Consider the following 19,582-nt stretch of genomic DNA (forward strand, 5'->3'; position numbering starts at 1 on the left):
GTTTTTTCATGTTTGTTTGTGGTATTTTTTTCAAAAATTGAAATGTGGTACTAATACCACAATACAGCTAAAATACCCCTAAAGTCAGCAATATACTCGGGCAAATACAGTTCAAGTCAGATGTGATATTTTCTAGATAATGTACCTATGTCAAAGCATGGTAAACTTCTGCATAACATTGTTAAAACACTTGGATCAATGTCTTGGAGAAGGAATAGCCAGGAAATTCTACCTCCTTTCTCTTCTTCTTGCAGCTGTGGAACTTAATTCTGTTAACCTTGCACTTGTCAAGAACAGCTGAAAACAAAATGTAAACAGCTAATCTTTTTTATTTCAGTACAGTCTGAGGTCAAGTTAAAGCTAACTCAGGAAGTATCCAGTCAATGTACTGGAGATTTAGATAAATCTGTTTAAATATAAGGAAGAGTTCTAGAATGGGCTGTTTCATGAAATAAAAGTAATTTATTTAACTTACAAAGGGAAAACTAAACAGTGACATTTACCCTTCCTTCTTTTCTCCTACTTCACAAGCTGCAATTTAAAATCACCTTTGGAGAAAGGTGCTTTTTGTTCTAGTATATCTTACAATACAGCACAGACATCAAAATTTCATTGGAAGAATAAGACAGTTTGTTAACATTTAAATACACAGACATCCATTCCAGTCCTTGAAGAACATGTTTTTTGTTTACAACAGAAAAATACATCTGACAACAGTAGCTAGTTATATTACAAGCAAACAATATTGAACTCTGCATAGTTTATACAATATACTCTGGTAATAATTTAATTACCAGTTTTATCCACTATTTACTAGCTGGCCACATAAAGCCTGACATTCATCTGAAATGTGGCATTATATGTTCCATTGGTATTCTCTTAACAGCTTCATTTAATGAAGTATTTTCTGGACAAATGATTTTCAAAACTCAAAGCTGACTAAAATGCTGGATGTTTTCACTACAAACATTTAGTGCTTACAATACATTCCTAAAGTAAAGGCAGGTGTCCAATAGAAAACATAGCTCAGAAAGAAAGGAAAACACTGTGCAAATTAAACCCCATCGCATTTAAAAATGTATTGATGTGCAAGTTACAGTATCAACTGTGCAATAATACTAACTGGGAAAAGAATCTCAGCATAAAATGATACATCTCTCACAGTACATCCTTGATTGCACATGTTCCACGGCGTTTGCATCCATTACACTTCCTGCAGAAATCAAATACACTGAGTACCCTTAATTAGAACTAAACTATTTTACAATGAGAAGTTGTATACATGCTTCATTTAGCGGGAAAAACTGGAGTAAAAGTAATCAGAATCACGTCAGAAATGCTTACTGACTTGTAGAGCCACAGTGCTTGTGAAGTGACTGACAACTCTCAGGATCTTTACAACACTCACAAAATGCAGCTTGTGGGTTACTGAGCAATAACCCCCCCACGACCAACAATACTGGGTTGAATTCCTTGCTTTTACAATCCAGTACATGCATTTCCTCCCCAGTGATCCTTATGGGCATATTCAAAATATACCTGCTGTAAAGTGTTGGTTTTCTCCCTATAACACTTAATGCTGCAGTAACTGATTTGAAAGGAAACACAATGTTTTCTTTCCACAGTGCATATCACTGTGTTTTTAGCTACTCACAGGGACATTATAGAAACCAGGATTAGCTCACAGAACGCTACAGAATGTCAAAAATGCCTGAAGGTACATTGAAAGCATTGGGAAGAACCCTCATTTTCAGTGTGCCATCTGCTCCACAGGAGAAGATACGATTGCCTTGCACAGTCTCAATCTGGGTGACACCAGCACCAATATTTCTGAAAAGGGATTGCTTAGCATGTTCATTTTTAAATGAATGAATTAAATTGTAGCCGGTCAGTCTCCACACCTGTATCAAAAGAATGACAAAAGGAGATAAATATTAAAGGATTTGTATTTTCCCCACAGTGTTTCAGATTCCTGGCTGTTCTAAACTCTGTTGAGAAAGATAAAGGATATTTTTTTGTTGCCTCATTGCAACAGTTACTACAAGTCCGTGAGTCTTGAGAGGCTGCTGATGCAGTGTAAGGCTGCCTTACTGTGGACCAGCTGGGTATTGGGCAGAGTAAAGCTTCCTATGTTACCTGATCAGAGTCCTTCTCCCATCTGCCCCCCTGGAAAGCTGTAGAAATGGAAAGGTTGCATTTTCATTCAAGATGACTACTGTCAGCTTTTCAGCACCTGGAAATGCTTTCCTGCTAAGGAATGCTGCAGAGAGTAAGCTGCACAATTTGTAAGTGTGCAGAGCGGTAGGAAGCACAGCTGCCTATTGTGTCCTAAGCAGCAGGAGCCTCAGCAAGGCCAGGCCATGAAAACCCCTGTAAAGCAGTCATCCAGAAAAGGAAAGAAACTCTATGCACCTTCTCTTTACCATATTGTATTTCCTTCTCTTAGTATTCAGGTAAAATGGCTGTTACAACAGGGACTGTATTTCTGTGGTGGTTTGTATTTTTTTTTGGTGTTTGTTTTGTTCATTTGTTTTCATGTTGGTGTTTGTTTCTTGCTACTCTGCCCTCTCAGTAGCTGTCTGGGGCTACAGCATCAGGAGAAAAAAATAGAACTTGGTGATACAGAAACTTAACACAATGTTGAAGTTACTGAGCGCCCCCTGTGTTACAAAGAAATGTGCAACAGCAAAGCCAGAATATTTTTAAGTGAGAAAAAAACGAAGGTAAGATTTCAGAACCGTGCACTTTGCTTTATCCACTTAAAATCAGTCTCACAACCTTAAGAAGACTATCCTTTAGAGGGGGGAAAAAACCTACTTGCTTCAGAAGCCTACCAGTACATTTCAATTTACAGCATAAATGTAAAGCAGGCTATACATCAAGTGTAGGTTCGGGGTTTTGAGGACTGTTTTTGTTTTGTTACTGCATTTCTCTGGCTATTTCCATAAGACAATACACTCCTTCAGCCAAACACCCTCCCCCAGAAGCCAGCTCCTCCATGCCTTACCTTCATGTTGCCTTCGGCCGAGCCCGTGACAAAATAGTCCTCGGAAGGATCCAGGGCAAGGGCCTTAACAGCTGACTCGTGTGCTTGGAAGGTGAAAAGGATTTGCCTCTGTCTGATGTCAAAGATGCAGATATATCCCTTCCTACCTCCAGAAATCAGCAGTTGATGCTTGGGTGCATACTGAAGTACTGTGGCACCATGGTCATGACAAGTGAAGGCTGAAGAAGAAGGATGTCAGAATTTAATAGATTTGAAACTGTAAGTAGCTCTCAATCTTAAAATGACTTTCTTCTATAACTTGCTACCTGAATATTTTGTAACTTTGCAGACACATTCCTTCATATGGGTAATGTCTTATCAGCTGACAGCTTAGTGCTCTCATAAGAAATACCTAGATCTAATGCACATGAAAGCACGATATGCAGTCTAAGTTACTTTAGAATAGAGGGTCATACCTGAATTTAAAATTTCAGAAAATATAAAATTCACTATATGAAGTTGAGATAAATTCCCGATTTAGAAAAAAGTATAGCTGATCTTGAGCAACCTGGTCTAGTGAGAGGTGTCCCTGCCCATGGCAAAGGGAGTGGAAAGAGATGATTTTTTAAGGTCCCTTCCAAACCAAACCATTCTATGATGTTCCTTCTTCATACTTTTCCATATAGAGCAGACTAACATCATTGTAGAGAACATGCAGAACCAGGTGCATGTATTAATGTGCAACACAAACTTAGATCTGTTCCCCAGGATAAGGTTTTCCCCTTGCCCCAAATGCACACACAAGCTGTATTTCCTTAGTCAGTAAGAAGCAGAGGTTTAATTTTCACCACAGCACTTACCATGTATAAGACTGTTACTAGATGAAACCAAGGTGTCCCAGAGGCACACATTTCTGAGGGAGAAAAAACCAAAATCATTATGGCCTATTGCCAGGTGACTCATGGGGTGACATGACTTCAAAAGTGCTCACATTTTATGTCAGTCTAGAAGGCAGAATTGAACACTCTGCAGTCATTGGAGAGCATTTGCAAAGAACTAAGAGTTTTAATTATTTTCTTTGCTCTTTTATGCTTCTTAGTGGAACTATACCTTCTACCCTTAAAATGTCTGCTGATCAAAGGTTGTGTCAAATATTTATAGAAGTTATTCTTTTGAGAGAAAAAGAATTATCTTGCTCTGCTGAACAGATTTCTACCCCCAGCAACAGCATCACATCAAAGTAGTTGCATTGGGAATACAATCTGAAAAAATGGGTCAATTATTGACCACTCCTCACACAAACAAAACTTGGAAACAAGCAATTGAAGAAATGATATTCAAAGAAATTATCTGGTAAGTTCAAGCTGTAACAAAACTTAGAACAACAAGCCTTAAAATGTCAACCACACATTAATGCCCAAGAGCTTAGCAAGTTAAGGGTGATGAAAAAGTAGTTTTTAAATTCTTCATTGTTTCTTTAAACACACCTGTTATCATTGGATTGTCCCGATGTAGCAACTAGACTTGAGGAGGTTATAAATGCAAAGTCACTTGTGGTTTTACTGTGGCACTGCCAACTCTATTAAAAACAAAACAGAAAAGTGCAACCTTACCAGTTGTTATTTGCATCAGAAGTAATTACTGTCAGTCTGATGTCAGTGATAGTAAAACACAGAGCCTTTGAAACAAAGCTTAAAAACTGACAGTTTGAAACTGAGAATGGATCAATAGATTAAAATCCAGTACAAAATGAAAAGATACTACAATAACCGACACAGAACAAATTTGCAGTATAGTGTATGACAACAGCCTGAGTTTTAAATTAAGCATGGTCATCATGTCAAGAAGCAGTAAAATGTATTGAAGAGTGTATTTTTACTAAGTTTTGGGGTTATAAAGTTATTAGTTGTGGCTCTGATTATTAATTAAAACATGGACAATGTTGAAGGAGTATTTGTAATTACACATTTATAGCTTATGGTTATGGTGCAATTGGTTTAGCAAAGATGTATCATTGAAACTCTGCAGTTTTGATGAAGTGTGCCAATTAAAAAGCAGCAAAGCCAAATATGCTCATTCAAGTCCTATTCTCTGGGCCTGTCTCAAGTTTCAAAGACTTTGCTTTTCTCTACAATAATAATAACAACAAAATAAAATCTGTTTACTTACCAGGTAGGGCTTAGGATTTGAGGTGGTTTGGTTTACTTGCCAAATACTTAGAAAACCTTCACCATCAGCAACACCACACTGTAAAGAATAAATTGCATTTATTAGCATGACATGGTAGTTACTGGATGCTTCATGATAGTAAACTGCTGACTTCAGGGAAAAACCCCCCTGAACCACCAAGCCTTCGCCTGCAAATTGAATATCAATAACAATGATCTTCATGACAAAAAATAAAAACTAGTTTAGAAGCCAAGTGAATTCAGTGCTGATTGTTTAATGATTATTTAATGATTGATGGTCTCCTGCATACCCAATTCTTTTCTGGAAATGGCGAATGCATGGAAGCTTATCTTTCAATGTTAGATGCTAAAGCTAACAAAGGCATCATTACTCCATGACTCTGCTTGAAAATGCTTTAAAAAAGTCAGATGCATGATAACATGCCATAAAAGCATGATAAGAACAATTTTGCAAAGATTGTAGTCATGAATGGTAAAATGAGTGAGCTATATTTATTAACCAAAATGAATAACATTTAATATTGTATATTCTATGCAGCATATTCTGTAAGAATTTTACAAAATAATTTTAGAAATATTGAGAAATACTTTTTATATTTTCTCTTTTTAGTTGGGCTTCACAAGTCCTGCCTGAATGACCTCCATGTGAAGCACAGCAACAAATACATCTTAATTTCTGACTTAAGATTGAGTCCTACATAATGGTAAGACTGCAATATTTCAAAGCACAATCAAAACACATTTTTAGAATGAGTTTAAATGACATTCTATGCCACCTGAAAATAGATTTGCTGTGAGATACTTTATATTTCCCGCTATTTCACCTTTGCTGTTTTATAGCTATGTACAGTCATGCCCAAACACCTTTAATTCACTTTTTACAGTTTTTAACTATAATGAAGTGAAATATTTTGTGAGTAAGAATGCAGACAAGACCTGTTAAAATAATAGAATTGTCAACATGAAAAACTGAGGAGGTGGGTATTCCTCCCAATTTCTTTCTCTATTCTTCTTTCTGCATTTCATATCCCTTATAGGGTCTGGCCAAAGCATGTCTTTTTGTTCTCTTTCTGCTCTCCACTCTAGTGGAGTACACTCACAGCCTTCAACTCATGGCCTGAATTATCCCTTACCTTATTTCCCTGGGCATTAAAATACATCCTTGTCACCCTGGCATTCCCAGCCTGCTGGAAGCACACCAGCTGCTGTGGCCTTGTCCACTCAAACATTCGGACACTTCCGTCTTGTGCTCCTGTAAGATCTAAGATTAAAAGATGATAATTAATAGTACAGTATTTTGTAGAAAATTATAAATTTCATACTAATGATTCACTTACAATACTGATGGACTGGATGTGAAGCCATTCTCTTGACGTTATTCAGATTTCTTTTTATCAGCTTTATATGAAACAAAGAAAAATTAAAATAATTTTGAAAAATACAAACACACTATTCAATTTTGTTTATACTATTACATGGTAAGTGTCCCCTAGTTAAAAAAAATAATCTATTAAGCTAACATTATTTGGATGGTCCTACATCAAAATTCCCATGAGAAAGAAAACTGTTGGTGGTTTTTCCTGAACAGGATGGGACTGCTGGGATATGTTCCTTGAGCTTTATTGCAGCACCAGTGTCATTACATGGCTGAGGCAATTGGAAGATGGCAACAGCTCACATCTTGCCAGCAGCAGCCAAAGATTTCTTTGTTACAGAGCATTTTAAAACTTTGCAGCCAATAGTATATTGCTAAAGCTTACAGACAACTGTTCTAGCCAATCTCTAAAAGCACATGTACACCTGCTTCACACAATGCTTGCTTGTATGCTTTCTATTAACAATATACATTACTTCTTTATTAAGCTTAAAACCTTCTACTATCTTGCTAAGCATATTCTGCAGTCTTAAGGTCTATCTTGGCCAAGGCTAATACTCAAATTATTGTTTCATATCCTTGCTTGCTGTACTATTGTAATTTTGTACTTTCAGACTTTGCAGCTGCAGGCCTTAGAAACAGAAAGAGAGCAATTAGGGCTAGCTGCAGCCTTCTGAAAGTCTTCTTACCTTTACCATTTCCCACAATAAGCCACCCAGACTGACCCATTGTTTTCTATATCACAGTAATTCTGTGCTACAGTATATGAGGAAATGCTTAGTTTGGCCTTCTTTTTGGCCAGGTCTTGGTTGCTGTTGGCCTTTTATGTCAGTACTGGATTGACAGTATGATGATAATGCACACTAGGTCTCTCTAGTAAATAGCAGATGATAAACACCTCCTCTCCTGAGCTGCACACACACAGAAGTACTCACCACACCAGCTCCAGTGCTGGTTTGCCCAGTGCCTAGCCAGGGCATGGATGGAGATGGCTGGATCTGACTCACTCCAAATGATGGTGCACTTGAAGGAGCCAGTGTTGTGGTAGAACCACGGAAGTCAACGTCATCAGAACTGGAAAAGAACAGTTCTGCTTTAAACAAAAACTTCTTTGCTCCTAATAATCTTTAATTATTTGTCAAGAGCCTAATGGCAGTGGGTAGAGGAAGTGACAATAATGAGACAATAAATTGGTAATTCCTGCACTTATGCAGTACAAATTCTTTCCATAAGCCCCAAATCTATCTACGTTTAATCTCAAGAGATGATCTCAGTATAAGAATCTAAGCTTCCCTGAGAAGAATATTTATTGTTGGGCTGTCCCTGACCTGTGTGCGCAGTGTGCAGGGAGCTGGTACAGAGGAGTGCTCGCTGCAGCTGATGCATTGACAGCTCTCAGCACAGGAATGGAGGGGACAGAACAGCCAGCATCAGCTACCACAGCTGCCCCCCAACACTGCACTGATGCAAGGCAACTGCAGGGTGTGCAAGGTAGGGCTTCCTTCATTATCTTGTGCACCACATGGGATTTCACTTCACTGTGCAGTGCATGCATTCCTAAAGACTGTAATTATTCTCTTGCCTTCCCTCACTTGCAAAGCAATCTGAAACCTACTGAAGAAGAGTAATTAATGTTTTTTGTATGCTCCATTCGTGCTTGCACAGGTACTATAGATACAGCCTCACAGAAAATCAATATTCTTATTAATATAACCACAAAGAAACAATCCTACCTTTTAGATTCTCTGTCATATTCTTCCCCAATCCATATAAATGACTGAGCAGCCAGTAGAGCTGAAATATCAAGTTCTTGAACATCATGTGTAGATGCCAAAACAATTTCATTGCTGTTTGCCTATGCAGCACAAATACAGAATTTATACTAACTATAATTAAGATCTTTTATTACATTTCTTGTAGTATTTGAGGCTTACCTTGTTAACTGCAAATGCCATTATCATATCTGATTCTTTGTGAATGATTTTTGCTTTTCCTCCAGGGTATCCAAGATCTGCTTCAACCTACAAAACATTTATAAAAAACTTCAATTAGTGTGAAAATCCATTTTTTAGTGATACATTCAGAGTGCAAAATTCATGCAAGAAAAGTTCAGTGGCCTTAGCATTGTTTCAGTAGCTAAACTTTAGACTTCTCATACTCTTTGGTGTTCTAGTAGCCAAAAGTGATATTTGAGTGTAAGAAACACAAAGTTGTGTGTGCAACACTATTTACAAGGTGTTCGCTCATCCCAATTATCAGGACATCCGAAGTTAGTTCATGGATTAAAAGCCTGTCACACAGACTACACAGAACACACAGCTTCTGTTAGTCACATTAGAAAAGAAAAGCCAGTTCCACAGAACTTTTAAGAATGTGCTAGAGGTTTGGGAGAAGGGATACTACCTTGTTTTTGTGATCTTCTGCTACGCAGTTTTGTTTGACCTGCTCCACACGATCTTCTACAGACTACATAACATCACACAGTCACAAACACAAAACACATGCACAAACAAATATAAAAAAAGAATGAAACATTCCAAACTAGATTTTAAAGGCCACTCTGTCAGTAAATGATGACAAATGTATTTTTAACTTTTTATAAAAGGCACAGAAACTAAGACAGGAATCTAAACAAACTCACTTAAAATGTAATGCCTCCTAAATGAACACAAAATGTATGATATAGTAAATAAATGGAGGAGTAATACACACACAAACTCCATACTTACAGGAATTCTAAAAGATATTAAATTATATACTTATTTCCCATGATATTTATGTGTTGGCTTAAATTTTCAGTTAGAACACAGCAGTTGTAACCAGCACAATTTGTAAAGACCCATATTATATATTACTATATAATATTACCTTTATATGTATATATTACTCATGCATATATACATATACACAAATGAATAGCACATTTAAATTTCTTTTTCAGTATGACACACCAAAAAAAGAAAGACTTTTCAAATTTCTTTGCTTATAACTGTTACTGCAAATGTTCTGTTTATTAGGATAGTATTCAAATACATAAAGGTGAGATATGTCTTGCTCAAAAATATTTGGTTCAGTTGATATCCCAATCAACAACAGTCATGTTGATTTTGAAAAAAATCCAAATATTGTTAAATAAGAGAAACTGAAATATCAATGAAAAATGAGAAGAAAAATTAAATACTGAGGAGACTGAAGAACAGTTATAATTGAGCTTTGTTTTTTTTAAAAAAGTTACATTCTTTGTTTACCTCACTCTGCTTTCTTTTCTTTGTGAATATATATCTTATGAAAGTCTCCTGAAGGAGTTCTTGCTTCACAAGAAAATGCCAGAGCCTTTTTGCTGGAAGAGCTGAGTAATCCTTTGATCTGGATAAAACAGAAGAGAGAAAGAAACACAGGGTATCCTGAGTTGGAGGGACGGAGCCTGTTCCAGTGCCCAACCATCTCCTGGGTGAAAAAGCTTTTTCTAATTACACACCTAAGCCTCCACTGACACAGCTTCAGGGCATTCATTCCCTTGTGTCTGTCACTGTCACCAGGGATCAGAGATCAGTGCCTGCCCATCCTCTTCCTCTCACAAGGAAGCTGTACCTGCAGTGGGGTCTGCCCTCAGTCTCCTCCAGGCTGAACAGACCCAGTGCCCTCAGCTGCTCCTCACAGGGCTTCATCTCCAGATCCCTCACCACCTTCACCTCCAGACCCCTCACCACCTTACTGCCCTCCTCTGGATGCTCTCTAATAGTTCTATATCCTTATTGTATTGTGGCACCCAAAATTGCCCCCAGCACTGTTTTGACTCAGTTGTAGTTTAATATATTGAGCAAAGCTATTTTTGAGTTGAAAACACAGTTCACTATCTGCATTTACAGACACCTCCAGGCATGACACTGTCTAAACACAAGAGGATTAGCCTTAAAAGGACCTTAGTACAACTGTCTTCCTCCTCCCCCAGACATCTGCATGTATTATATAACTCTTCTGCTGCTGGGATAGAGTGAGAGACAACTGCTACTGAAGGAATAGTAAAACAGGTTGAACAGGGTGTTCCCAGCAACGGCCACTGCCCTCTATTCCTACAACCTCTGCTCTTTTCTAATCTTCCTTTCTTGTTGCAGCTGTGAGAAGTGCAGCAGAGGAAGTAAAGGCTGCTGCAGGAGACAGGTAGCTGCATAAGAATGAACAAAGGGATGTGGGTAAATGGTTTCTGTAAAACTTTGGCTACTAGACCTAAGAGCTAGACAATCTTTGTTTGGCTGTTTAACGTGAGGAGGAAATGCTCTTTAGAATTTCTGTGATCAAAGAATGTGTTTATCCTAGGCAAAAAACACTTACTTGAAAGGTGTGTTCTCAGGTTCAATCATTGCTTTATTGCGGAGAAGAGCTGGTCCTGCCCCTACACCCACATCACTGGGGTAAGTATTGATGTAGTTTGGAGGTGGGCCTTCAAACTGGTCCATTCTATCTTGAAGAATCTGTTCCCAGTGTTCTAAATTTTTTATTACAGCAATGCCCAATGGAGATGTTACAGGCAGATCTAAACAGAAATATTAATGAAATGAGGCTCGGAGAAAAAGAAATTAAGCTACAGCGAGTATAAAACCCCCATAATAACATAACCATAAAAAAAATCTTGAAAGGAAATGTACATGTTGGCAATTGCAATATTTAAGGTATTTGATTATTTTAAAGTTAGAACTAAAATATAAAGTCTGACAGAAAGCAATATATACAGAAAAATAAAATGTAAAGCAGGATTTAGCATACCGGTGAATTCCAGACCAGCAATGGGAAAGAAGTTCTTAATGTTGTGCAGAACTAATTTTACCATTGTCAGATGCAGAAGAGCCCAGCTGTATAAAAAGAATAGATTTGGTCATGTTAAAAAAATATTGAGTTATCTACAAAGTATTTTTCTTCTTCAAGCAAATACACAGGTTAGAAAACACTGCAGAAAGGCTGTATTTAACCTGCACCTCATTGAAAAGCTGCATGCTTGAATCAACAGTCTAAACCATTATTCTACAGCTGGCATTGTGGTTCATGATGTTGAGTCTTAAAAATGAAAATGGGTGTTTCTCAGTTGTTTTCCTCTCCCCAAAAAATTGCAAACCACACCAACTTTAACTTCCTAATCCCTTTTTTCTGGCAAGTAAATGGGGAACTGTTATTGTGATGAAAATTTGTAATTTCTGTAATCCTATTGCCATAGACAAGTCTGCCCACAGTACTAAAATTGCTTCAATTATGCTGGATGGTGCAGAAGATCCATTTTTTTGAAATTTGGAAGCAAATGTAAGCATATAACATAATTATTCTACAATAGTGACAATTTCTGCTGACCTGTAAGAATTGGCATCTGTGTGCTCCTGGATCTGCACATCAGAGAGGAAAGCATCATCCTCTTCCTCATCACTGTGAATGCTTTCATCAGAATCATATATAACACCACTGTCTGATAAAGGGAGAAAGGGCTGCAAGGCAAAGCAAAAGTCTGTATAAAAACAATATTCTCATCTCTTTAACTTCACTTATGACTCCCATAGAGTTTAAATGATAGCAACCTAACCTTTAAGTCAGTGTCTCTAGAAATACAATTAATTAGCAAGGGGGGGAAGTGTTAATCACTATTACTGATAAGAGGCATGTTTTGAAAGTGAAGTAATAGACTTGTAGGCTCTTTATCCTTTATTATCAGGATAATATTCTGCGTCTTACTACTAAGAGCGCTCAAAATTTTCACTTTATTGTTGTCCCTTAAAACTTAATGGAATTTTCAATTACCTTTGCCATAAAGTAGTCCCACATGCTGAGTTCTGGAGGAATAAACTTTTCTTTATAAGAGGGTCTTTCTGCAGGTACAGGTGGTGGTACATTGCTGTCTTTTACTGGTCTGCCTGGCACCAGCATTCTCATGTTGAACCGGCGGCGGTGTTTATCCATTTCTTCTGATGGAAGAGGAGGTGCTAAATTCAGGTAGTTAAAAAAGCTGATATTAGTATTGCATCTTTAAAATGTCTCTATTTTATAGCTGAAGCAACTAACACCACTGTTATTGGTACTAATTTCTACTGATTTAGAATCAAAGCCAGCCTAAATAAAGTAAGTGTAATCATAAAAAAGTTTCATTATGATAAATTCAATAACTGTGGCATTTGGACATTGAATATATTTTGAAAAATAGTTTTTATATATTGGTTTAAGTTCTTAGGAGATGCAGCTTTTAAAAAGTCTTTTAGTTGAAAAATTTCTCAAGAAAGAAATAAAGAAACTCAGATAATTTGTTGAGAAATAAAGTAATATGTAAAATATCACCAAACAGTATGCTGCACAATTAGCAGTTACTCAAATATAAACCAAGGAATTCTAAGGACAGCAAAGAAAATATTTTAATAGAAAGACAGGCTTTTTGACAATTAAAGGTTATGATTTAAAATGCCTTAATAGTAATCAAAATATTAATGAGGATTTGTTTTTTAAAGTGTTATTAGCCTGGAAACATCGAATATTACACTTACTTTATTACAAGGGAGCTAGGTATTTAAAAACTATTCTGTTTGTCCAAAAAAGCCACTACTAACACTCATCTACACTGCAAGTCTTTACAAACCTTCATTACCATCCTCTGAAACATCAGAAGCTGTAGCAGCTTGAAGGTTAAAGGAAAACAGAATACATCTCAAATGAACACAACTTACAGAAGTTATTAACACTATTATCTTATGAAAATAATTGCCCTAAATGAGTTTAACTTATTCCATGAATGACAAACATCTGTTGTGCATAGTTGTAATGGTGCAATGCCTTATTACTGTTTGGTTTTATATTCTGGAGAGAGAATGTCTAATTTTTGCATAAGTTTCAAGCCTATTGGTGATTTAAAAGTCTGTGTGATGTGATTTTTAGTATTGCTGAAGTTTATAACAAATGATTGTATCTGTCGTTGTCTTCAGAGTCTGAATTCAATCTCCACTTTTGCTTTTCCTCGTACAGCATATTAATACTTGCTCATCTTTGAAAAATCCTGGGTTTAGTTGGAGCTTACATATGCATGAGCTGTTTTTCTGCCAAACTAAGTTGGTATTTCTTCTCTGTGGTGTCGTGCTAGGTGAAATCCTACCTTGCAATATAAACTGATTTCAGAAATATTGTTTCCTACTTATTGCAGTCATTAAATAACAACACTCATCTCCCATTAAAAAACCCATAGGTATTAACACTGACTGATGTGTTAATAACTGATTTATATTATTTAACTGATTTATATCACCCATGTTTTTTTTTCCTAAAAATAATGGCTGAAATTCCTGAAAAATATTATAAATAAGCACCTAATATTACTATTATAATAATTGTACAGTTTTAATGCAATTCAAACTGTGCTGTACACCATTACAAAGGACAGCTGTGAGGCTATTATTTGTTTCAACTTTTTAGTTAATGTGTTTTCTTGCCGGTAGTTTCTTAAATTCTGTTCTTTAAAGGAAGGCAGGCTTTCCTACCAGAAGAGGCACAAAATGCCCACCGTTGGAGCAGCGTACCTGGGATGTTCTCAGACTGCCTGCGGGGTTTCACGAGCAGCTTGACTCCCCCGCCGAAGACAGCGGCCCACATGCGGCTGTTGAGCGGGTGCGCCGCCAGCCGGAACAGCTCGTTGCACGAGTTGGTGGCCAGGGCGTGGATCAGCAGGCTCAGGTACACGGCGACAACAGCTTCACACAGCAGGATGTTCAGCTTTGGCTGGTCTTCATCCTGAGCTGAGCTTAACAGGTTGATAAGTGAACTCACACCTGCAAAGAGGAAAAATTCTGGGGTTAAATGAGTAGGAGGACAAATGGACAAAAAGAAAACGTTTTACTTCCACATTTTATAGTAAACACAAGTAGCCACATGATGCTTTTATTCAAATGAAACATACTATTAACAGTTTTCTTAAAATTATAAAGATCAAAATTATAAAAAGCCTTCTTAGGTCTGGGACTTTTGCATTGCACTTCTCTGCAAATACTATGGGCAGTTCAGTGCGCCTATGAAATTCCCGCACCATTTCCACCATTTATGTTGTACATCAGAATTAGCTGCTTTGACAGCTATACCAAGTGCAGCATACATGAAGGACAGTGCTGTGGAGACAAGAGAGGCAGTATTGCTAAGGGGCTAGGCAGACTGGAGGAAAACATTTTGTGGTGACAAGTTGTCATTAAGTTTATCCTAAAGATGATGGTCTCTTCTTCAGACAAGATGTTTGCCATGTACAAAATTTATTTTTATTTGTTTTGATATGTGAAAATGTGAAAGGCTGTTACTATTTTGAGAATTAAGCTAGAAACCTCTGTCATGGATTATCGACTATTTCATCCCTCATACAGGACACTGAAATAATTTTGGCACATGGAGCTGGTCCAGTGGAGCTAAAAGTAACCTAATTTTAGTCTCACCAGGCCACTGAGCAGGAGATGAGTTTGGAGTTGCGTGCTCTTCGATGCTTTCTGTCCTCAGTCTGCGTCGATCACTCAGAAGCAGTCCTTGATAGACCATCCCAGTAAACTGATTTGCTTCTGTTTGACTGCTACATACAAATAAATTTTTTTTCTGATGAGAAAGTGAGTACACCAAGTGAGAGTGACATCATATTTTCCTACTGTTTACTGAAAAACCCTGAATGGTGTTATTTTATCTGTGTAAAATTGATCGGGCATATCAAAGTAAGCAATGTTTAATGTGTAAAAGTATCTTTACCCATAAACAAACATTTAATCCCTTTTTAAGTCACATGCAGGAAGAATTTCCATTTAGGATGCACAAAGTATACTGCAAATGTAGGACTGTATGAAAACTTCCCTCTTTACCTGTAGCTGTGGCTGTCACATAGTGCTTGATAAATGGATGCAGAAAGTGAAGCTGCTAAAGAATGAAGTGTGTACACCTAAAATAAAGAGAACCAATGAGCTATATGTTTCATTTAAAAGGTGAGTAAAATACATTTCTTTCTAAAGGGTATTGGAAATGTGTTCTGCAGGACTGTTGTAGTTTTAAAGCAAGTGCATGAAATAGTAACTGAATGTTACTTTGAGTTTACAGCACAGTGCTTAGAAAATCAACACTATTTGTTCAAGATAATTTGATGGCAGTCAACACCTTCTAATATTATCTCAAGATAATTAACTTTATTCTAATACAGAACAGCCACAGTAAATGAGCATACTGAAGTAGTGATTAAGCATGTCCTGTTATGACAATGAATTTGATGGAATGGTTCCTGGAAGCTGTACTATATAACACTGCAGTTCAAAGTAGTAACAGCTACTCAATACACATAAAATACAAAAAGTTTGTGTAGTCATGATATAATATTTTTGTCTAAAATCTCTTTTCTTACCTCAATTATGTGCTTATAGATTCCTTTAGTCTCTAGGAATAACAAAATAACTGGTTCTGCCTCACAATGGAAGAGAAACAGTCCAGCTCTTAAAAAGAGGAAATGCAAGGATTTCTTGGAAATTTCAATGAAATTCGCAGTGTGAAGAAAATGATACTGTCCATTTCATCAAACATTAGGCTTTAGATTAAAGCTATGAATTACCTTGACATCTTCAATATTAGGATGTGGTGGTGATTTCATCTGCACAATAGTGTAAAGTATGTCGTGGATGTGGTTGTTTAAGTACAGCACAGGATTAGCTATCACAGTTTTTGTGGATGCTATGCTTGCAGACAGCAGTGGTAGTGTTGTGGGTAGAGGAAGTGGAGACTGAAGTTGCTTTACAGTAGTTTCCTGTTATAAAAGAAAAGATTGTATTTGAAATTATTGCTTTGAAAAAAAAATAGAGATAATTTTACATCTTAAATATATTTCCCAGATTATTTATCCTCTTCCACTGTTGTCTACTCACTACAGACAAGATTTTACTGTCAAAAGCAAGTTATTATTTACTATAAGGTTCAGACCTGACAGCCATGTTTGCTGGAGTACATTTTGATTTCATGCAGGAAGAGTATTTTTATGTAGTTCATTAGGAAGTGTGGACATTGTCTCTTAAGAAACAGTAACTAAACGTGTACTTGCAGTAGCACAAGTTGGTACAACTGGTCACTGGTCTGAGTTTAGGAAAAAAGCCTAATTTGTACTTATCTGAGTTTCTCAAGGGGAAACAAACAGAACTTTAAAAAATGCTTTAATGTACATTCTAACCAAAACAGCTGTGTGTTGCCCTATTTTAAACAGGAGAAATCTAGGACTAGAGCATGTGAAAAGACTTGCCCAGTATCAGATTATTTGCTGTAGCTCAGTGTAGTAGTTAACATTTGCTGTAAAATCTCTTTTTGTACAAAATGCAGAAAATGCCATAACAGAATACCTGTCTGAGTTTATATTATTTGTTGAGCCTTGAAGCTAACATCTCATTCCTTGTAGCTCCTTTGCATGATTTACAGAGGTCTAGGAATGAGATTTTGTTTTACTTCAGTAACTGTGAATTTAATTTATTATACAGGTACCTAGAAATTGTGATTAAAATTATGTCATAGTAATACATACATTGCTGCAGCTACAATATAAACCAGCAACATTTTTATTCCATAATCATAAGTAGCCTGATCTTCAGTGTCACAGAGCAGATTCTTCAGAACCAAATAATACATATTGGGAAAAGCAGCACACTTAAATAGCAAGCTCTTTCTCCAGGAACATTATAATGACCATTAGACTTAGAGAACATTACCAGAATCTATCTAGGCACAAACTCGTGCACTTGACATAACTGACAGTCTAGAACTCTTCACATTCATCAGCAGAAATGAATTTTGAATTTGGTTTACCTGCTGTGACTCCTGCAGCAAGAACTTCAGCTCCATCCTTACAGATGCTAAACCTCCACCTTGTGCCCCATGGAGACTACAATAACTGAGGAAAACTCTGAGCAGAGCTTGGTTCCTCTGCAGCCACCACTTGCGTCTCTCAGCGTGCTCTCGCTTTGCCTGTAGTCTGCGCCTTTCGATCTGGTGCCGTTCGTACGAGCCAATGTCTGGCTTATCCATAATATCTTCGGGGTCAAGCAGATCCCCATTTACTTTGGTATATGTTTTACAGTAGTCTTTGTCCCCAGTGTCATGGTTGCATATTTCATGCATAGCAGCAATCTCTTTTTCCAGCCAGTTGTACAGCTGAAATCTGAGCTTTCCTCCATCCACTTCATAACCTGTAGCCAAGGTCCTCAGTTCAGTCATAAGGATTTTCAAACAGGCTCTGAATTTCAGTTGCTCAGCAATAACATCAACCTCAGTGTCTCCTGCCTCAGAAACCTCCCCATGTGGTGTTTGAGCCATGCTGGTGTCTGAGGTCCTCTCATCTTCACTCTTAGAATCAGACTTTTTCATCATTATCCCAACATCCTTGTCTTCTTCATCTGATCCATTTTTGTCTTCACCCCAGTCAAGAGTAAGGGGCTCATCATCAAATTTTACTGCTGGTTGACTCCAGTCAAATTGTGCTGAAGATTCAACAGTGCTCTCCAAAGCAAAGGAAGTTGAAATGGGTTTTGACCAGTCTATATCACCACTTCCAGCACCATCCTGGGCTTTGGAATCTGAAGCATCAGCCTGGATTGAAGGACTGGATGAATCTTTTTCTCCAGCTAGAGGTGACTTTTTTCTTATTTTTGGAATTTTGGAAAGGACTTCGAGGGCTAGTACAGGGCAGCCTACTTTAAAATGAGCATTTGCAGTAGTGAAGAATAATTTTCTTTCTATAAGATTAATTTTATCAACAAAGCTTTTCTCAGTTTTTAGACCTAAGGTGGCGAGAGTTCCTTCTGGTGAGCTGAAGTATCTTCGGATGAGCAAAGGGTGGGTCCGAAGGTAGTTGTAGAAACTGAACACCACAGGATTGCAGGACTTGACAATAACTGAGGAATTAAACAGATATGACATCCATTTAAAATGCTTTCTAGGTGGTATTATTCTGTTTTGCAGTTATTTCCTGCATTAGGGATTTATCAAAACACACAAAGATAATGTTGGGTCTAGTTATCAAAACAAAATGAAATAATTACTTATTCCCCACAAAAAGAAAAGAAGTATGAGCTGGATGAGTAGCAAGATACAAATTCTATCATTTGCCTCACGGTTACATTGCACTCAGCTAAGCTATAAGGCAACTGAGATGATCATCCAGGTAGAGATTTCCCCAAGGAAACTCCTGTAGAGAATATGAAACCTATGTGGCCACCTGTCACTTAACATTAGTCTTGAATAGATGGCATAGGAAATACTGCTAATTCCTAGAAGTAAGAATAAGAATTTAAGTCCATTAGAAAAAAGACCAACCAGCAGTTATTACTAGAAAAGTATTGTATGAAGTGCCAAACAAAGACAGTTCTCCTGAGCTTAGCTGACAGCAGGAACTAAGTTTGGTGTTAGAGGGCTGAAGAGCCTCTCTTCTTTTTCTTAACACGTTTGCCCTATCAGATTAATATTTTTTCCCTTACCTGGGTTTTCATCATCATCTTTGGGTGTTTGTTCCAATAATGTATCCAGTGCTCGTGTGTAATCTTTCATTATCCAGTATGCAATGCTTCTCAGAAACGGATCAGAATGCAACTTAGTACAGCTGAATCCAGTTCCATCCTTCTGGCAACCCAAAATCTTTTCATAGAGAATGGAGGTGTATGTGACAGAAGTTTCAAACTCCGATTCATACAAACGAGCAATGACCATGGCCAACTGGATGTCTTCCATTTTCTCAAGGCACACCTATGGTAAGCAGTGGGGAAAAGGCTGTTTTATAAGGGGAGTTCTATAAAATAAAGTGAATAGCAATATATGTTTACAGAACAGATATTTTTTTCTCCTCTTATCTGTTCTTTGAAGTATAAATTAATCTTCAGGTCAAAAATGTGGTAAGTGATAGATATCCAAGTAACATTTTCTTCTGTTTGGAAAGAGGTGTACTTTTCTCTATTTTAGGGATTTCAGTATGCATAGTAGTACATAGCATTAAAAAATTAATGTGGCAGAAGATAAGGATGTCTATTTTTA

General features: G+C 37.2%; 1 protein-coding gene across 2 annotated transcripts in view; it reads right to left on the reverse strand.

Annotated features, from left to right (window-relative positions):
* Positions 1–442: 442 nt before the first annotated feature.
* DMXL2 (Dmx like 2) overlaps positions 443–19,582 on the reverse strand; it is a 47,529-nt gene continuing 28,389 nt past the window's right edge. The window contains exons 23-44 of one of the 2 annotated variants that reach the window (XM_063169703.1): positions 19,033–19,297; positions 17,366–18,450; positions 16,131–16,322; positions 15,397–15,473; positions 14,986–15,116; positions 14,089–14,337; positions 12,332–12,513; positions 11,891–12,021; positions 11,315–11,400; positions 10,883–11,084; positions 9,799–9,916; positions 8,954–9,016; positions 8,485–8,571; positions 8,284–8,405; positions 7,486–7,624; positions 6,513–6,573; positions 6,309–6,436; positions 5,156–5,233; positions 4,474–4,565; positions 3,847–3,899; positions 3,008–3,225; positions 443–1,901 (exon numbers count right to left, since the gene is read on the reverse strand). In XM_063169703.1, the coding sequence (XP_063025773.1) occupies positions 1,692–1,901; positions 3,008–3,225; positions 3,847–3,899; positions 4,474–4,565; positions 5,156–5,233; positions 6,309–6,436; positions 6,513–6,573; positions 7,486–7,624; positions 8,284–8,405; positions 8,485–8,571; positions 8,954–9,016; positions 9,799–9,916; positions 10,883–11,084; positions 11,315–11,400; positions 11,891–12,021; positions 12,332–12,513; positions 14,089–14,337; positions 14,986–15,116; positions 15,397–15,473; positions 16,131–16,322; positions 17,366–18,450; positions 19,033–19,297 (3,969 nt within the window). In that variant the 3' untranslated portion in view covers positions 443–1,691. The remainder of the gene's footprint in view (positions 1,902–3,007; positions 3,226–3,846; positions 3,900–4,473; positions 4,566–5,155; positions 5,234–6,308; positions 6,437–6,512; positions 6,574–7,485; positions 7,625–8,283; positions 8,406–8,484; positions 8,572–8,953; positions 9,017–9,798; positions 9,917–10,882; positions 11,085–11,314; positions 11,401–11,890; positions 12,022–12,331; positions 12,514–14,088; positions 14,338–14,985; positions 15,117–15,396; positions 15,474–16,130; positions 16,323–17,365; positions 18,451–19,032; positions 19,298–19,582) is intronic. The other variant, XM_063169704.1, reaches the window with a different exon arrangement.

Source organism: Melospiza melodia, chromosome 15, assembly GCF_035770615.1.
Source record: "Melospiza melodia melodia isolate bMelMel2 chromosome 15, bMelMel2.pri, whole genome shotgun sequence".
NCBI lineage: Eukaryota > Metazoa > Chordata > Aves > Passeriformes > Passerellidae > Melospiza > Melospiza melodia.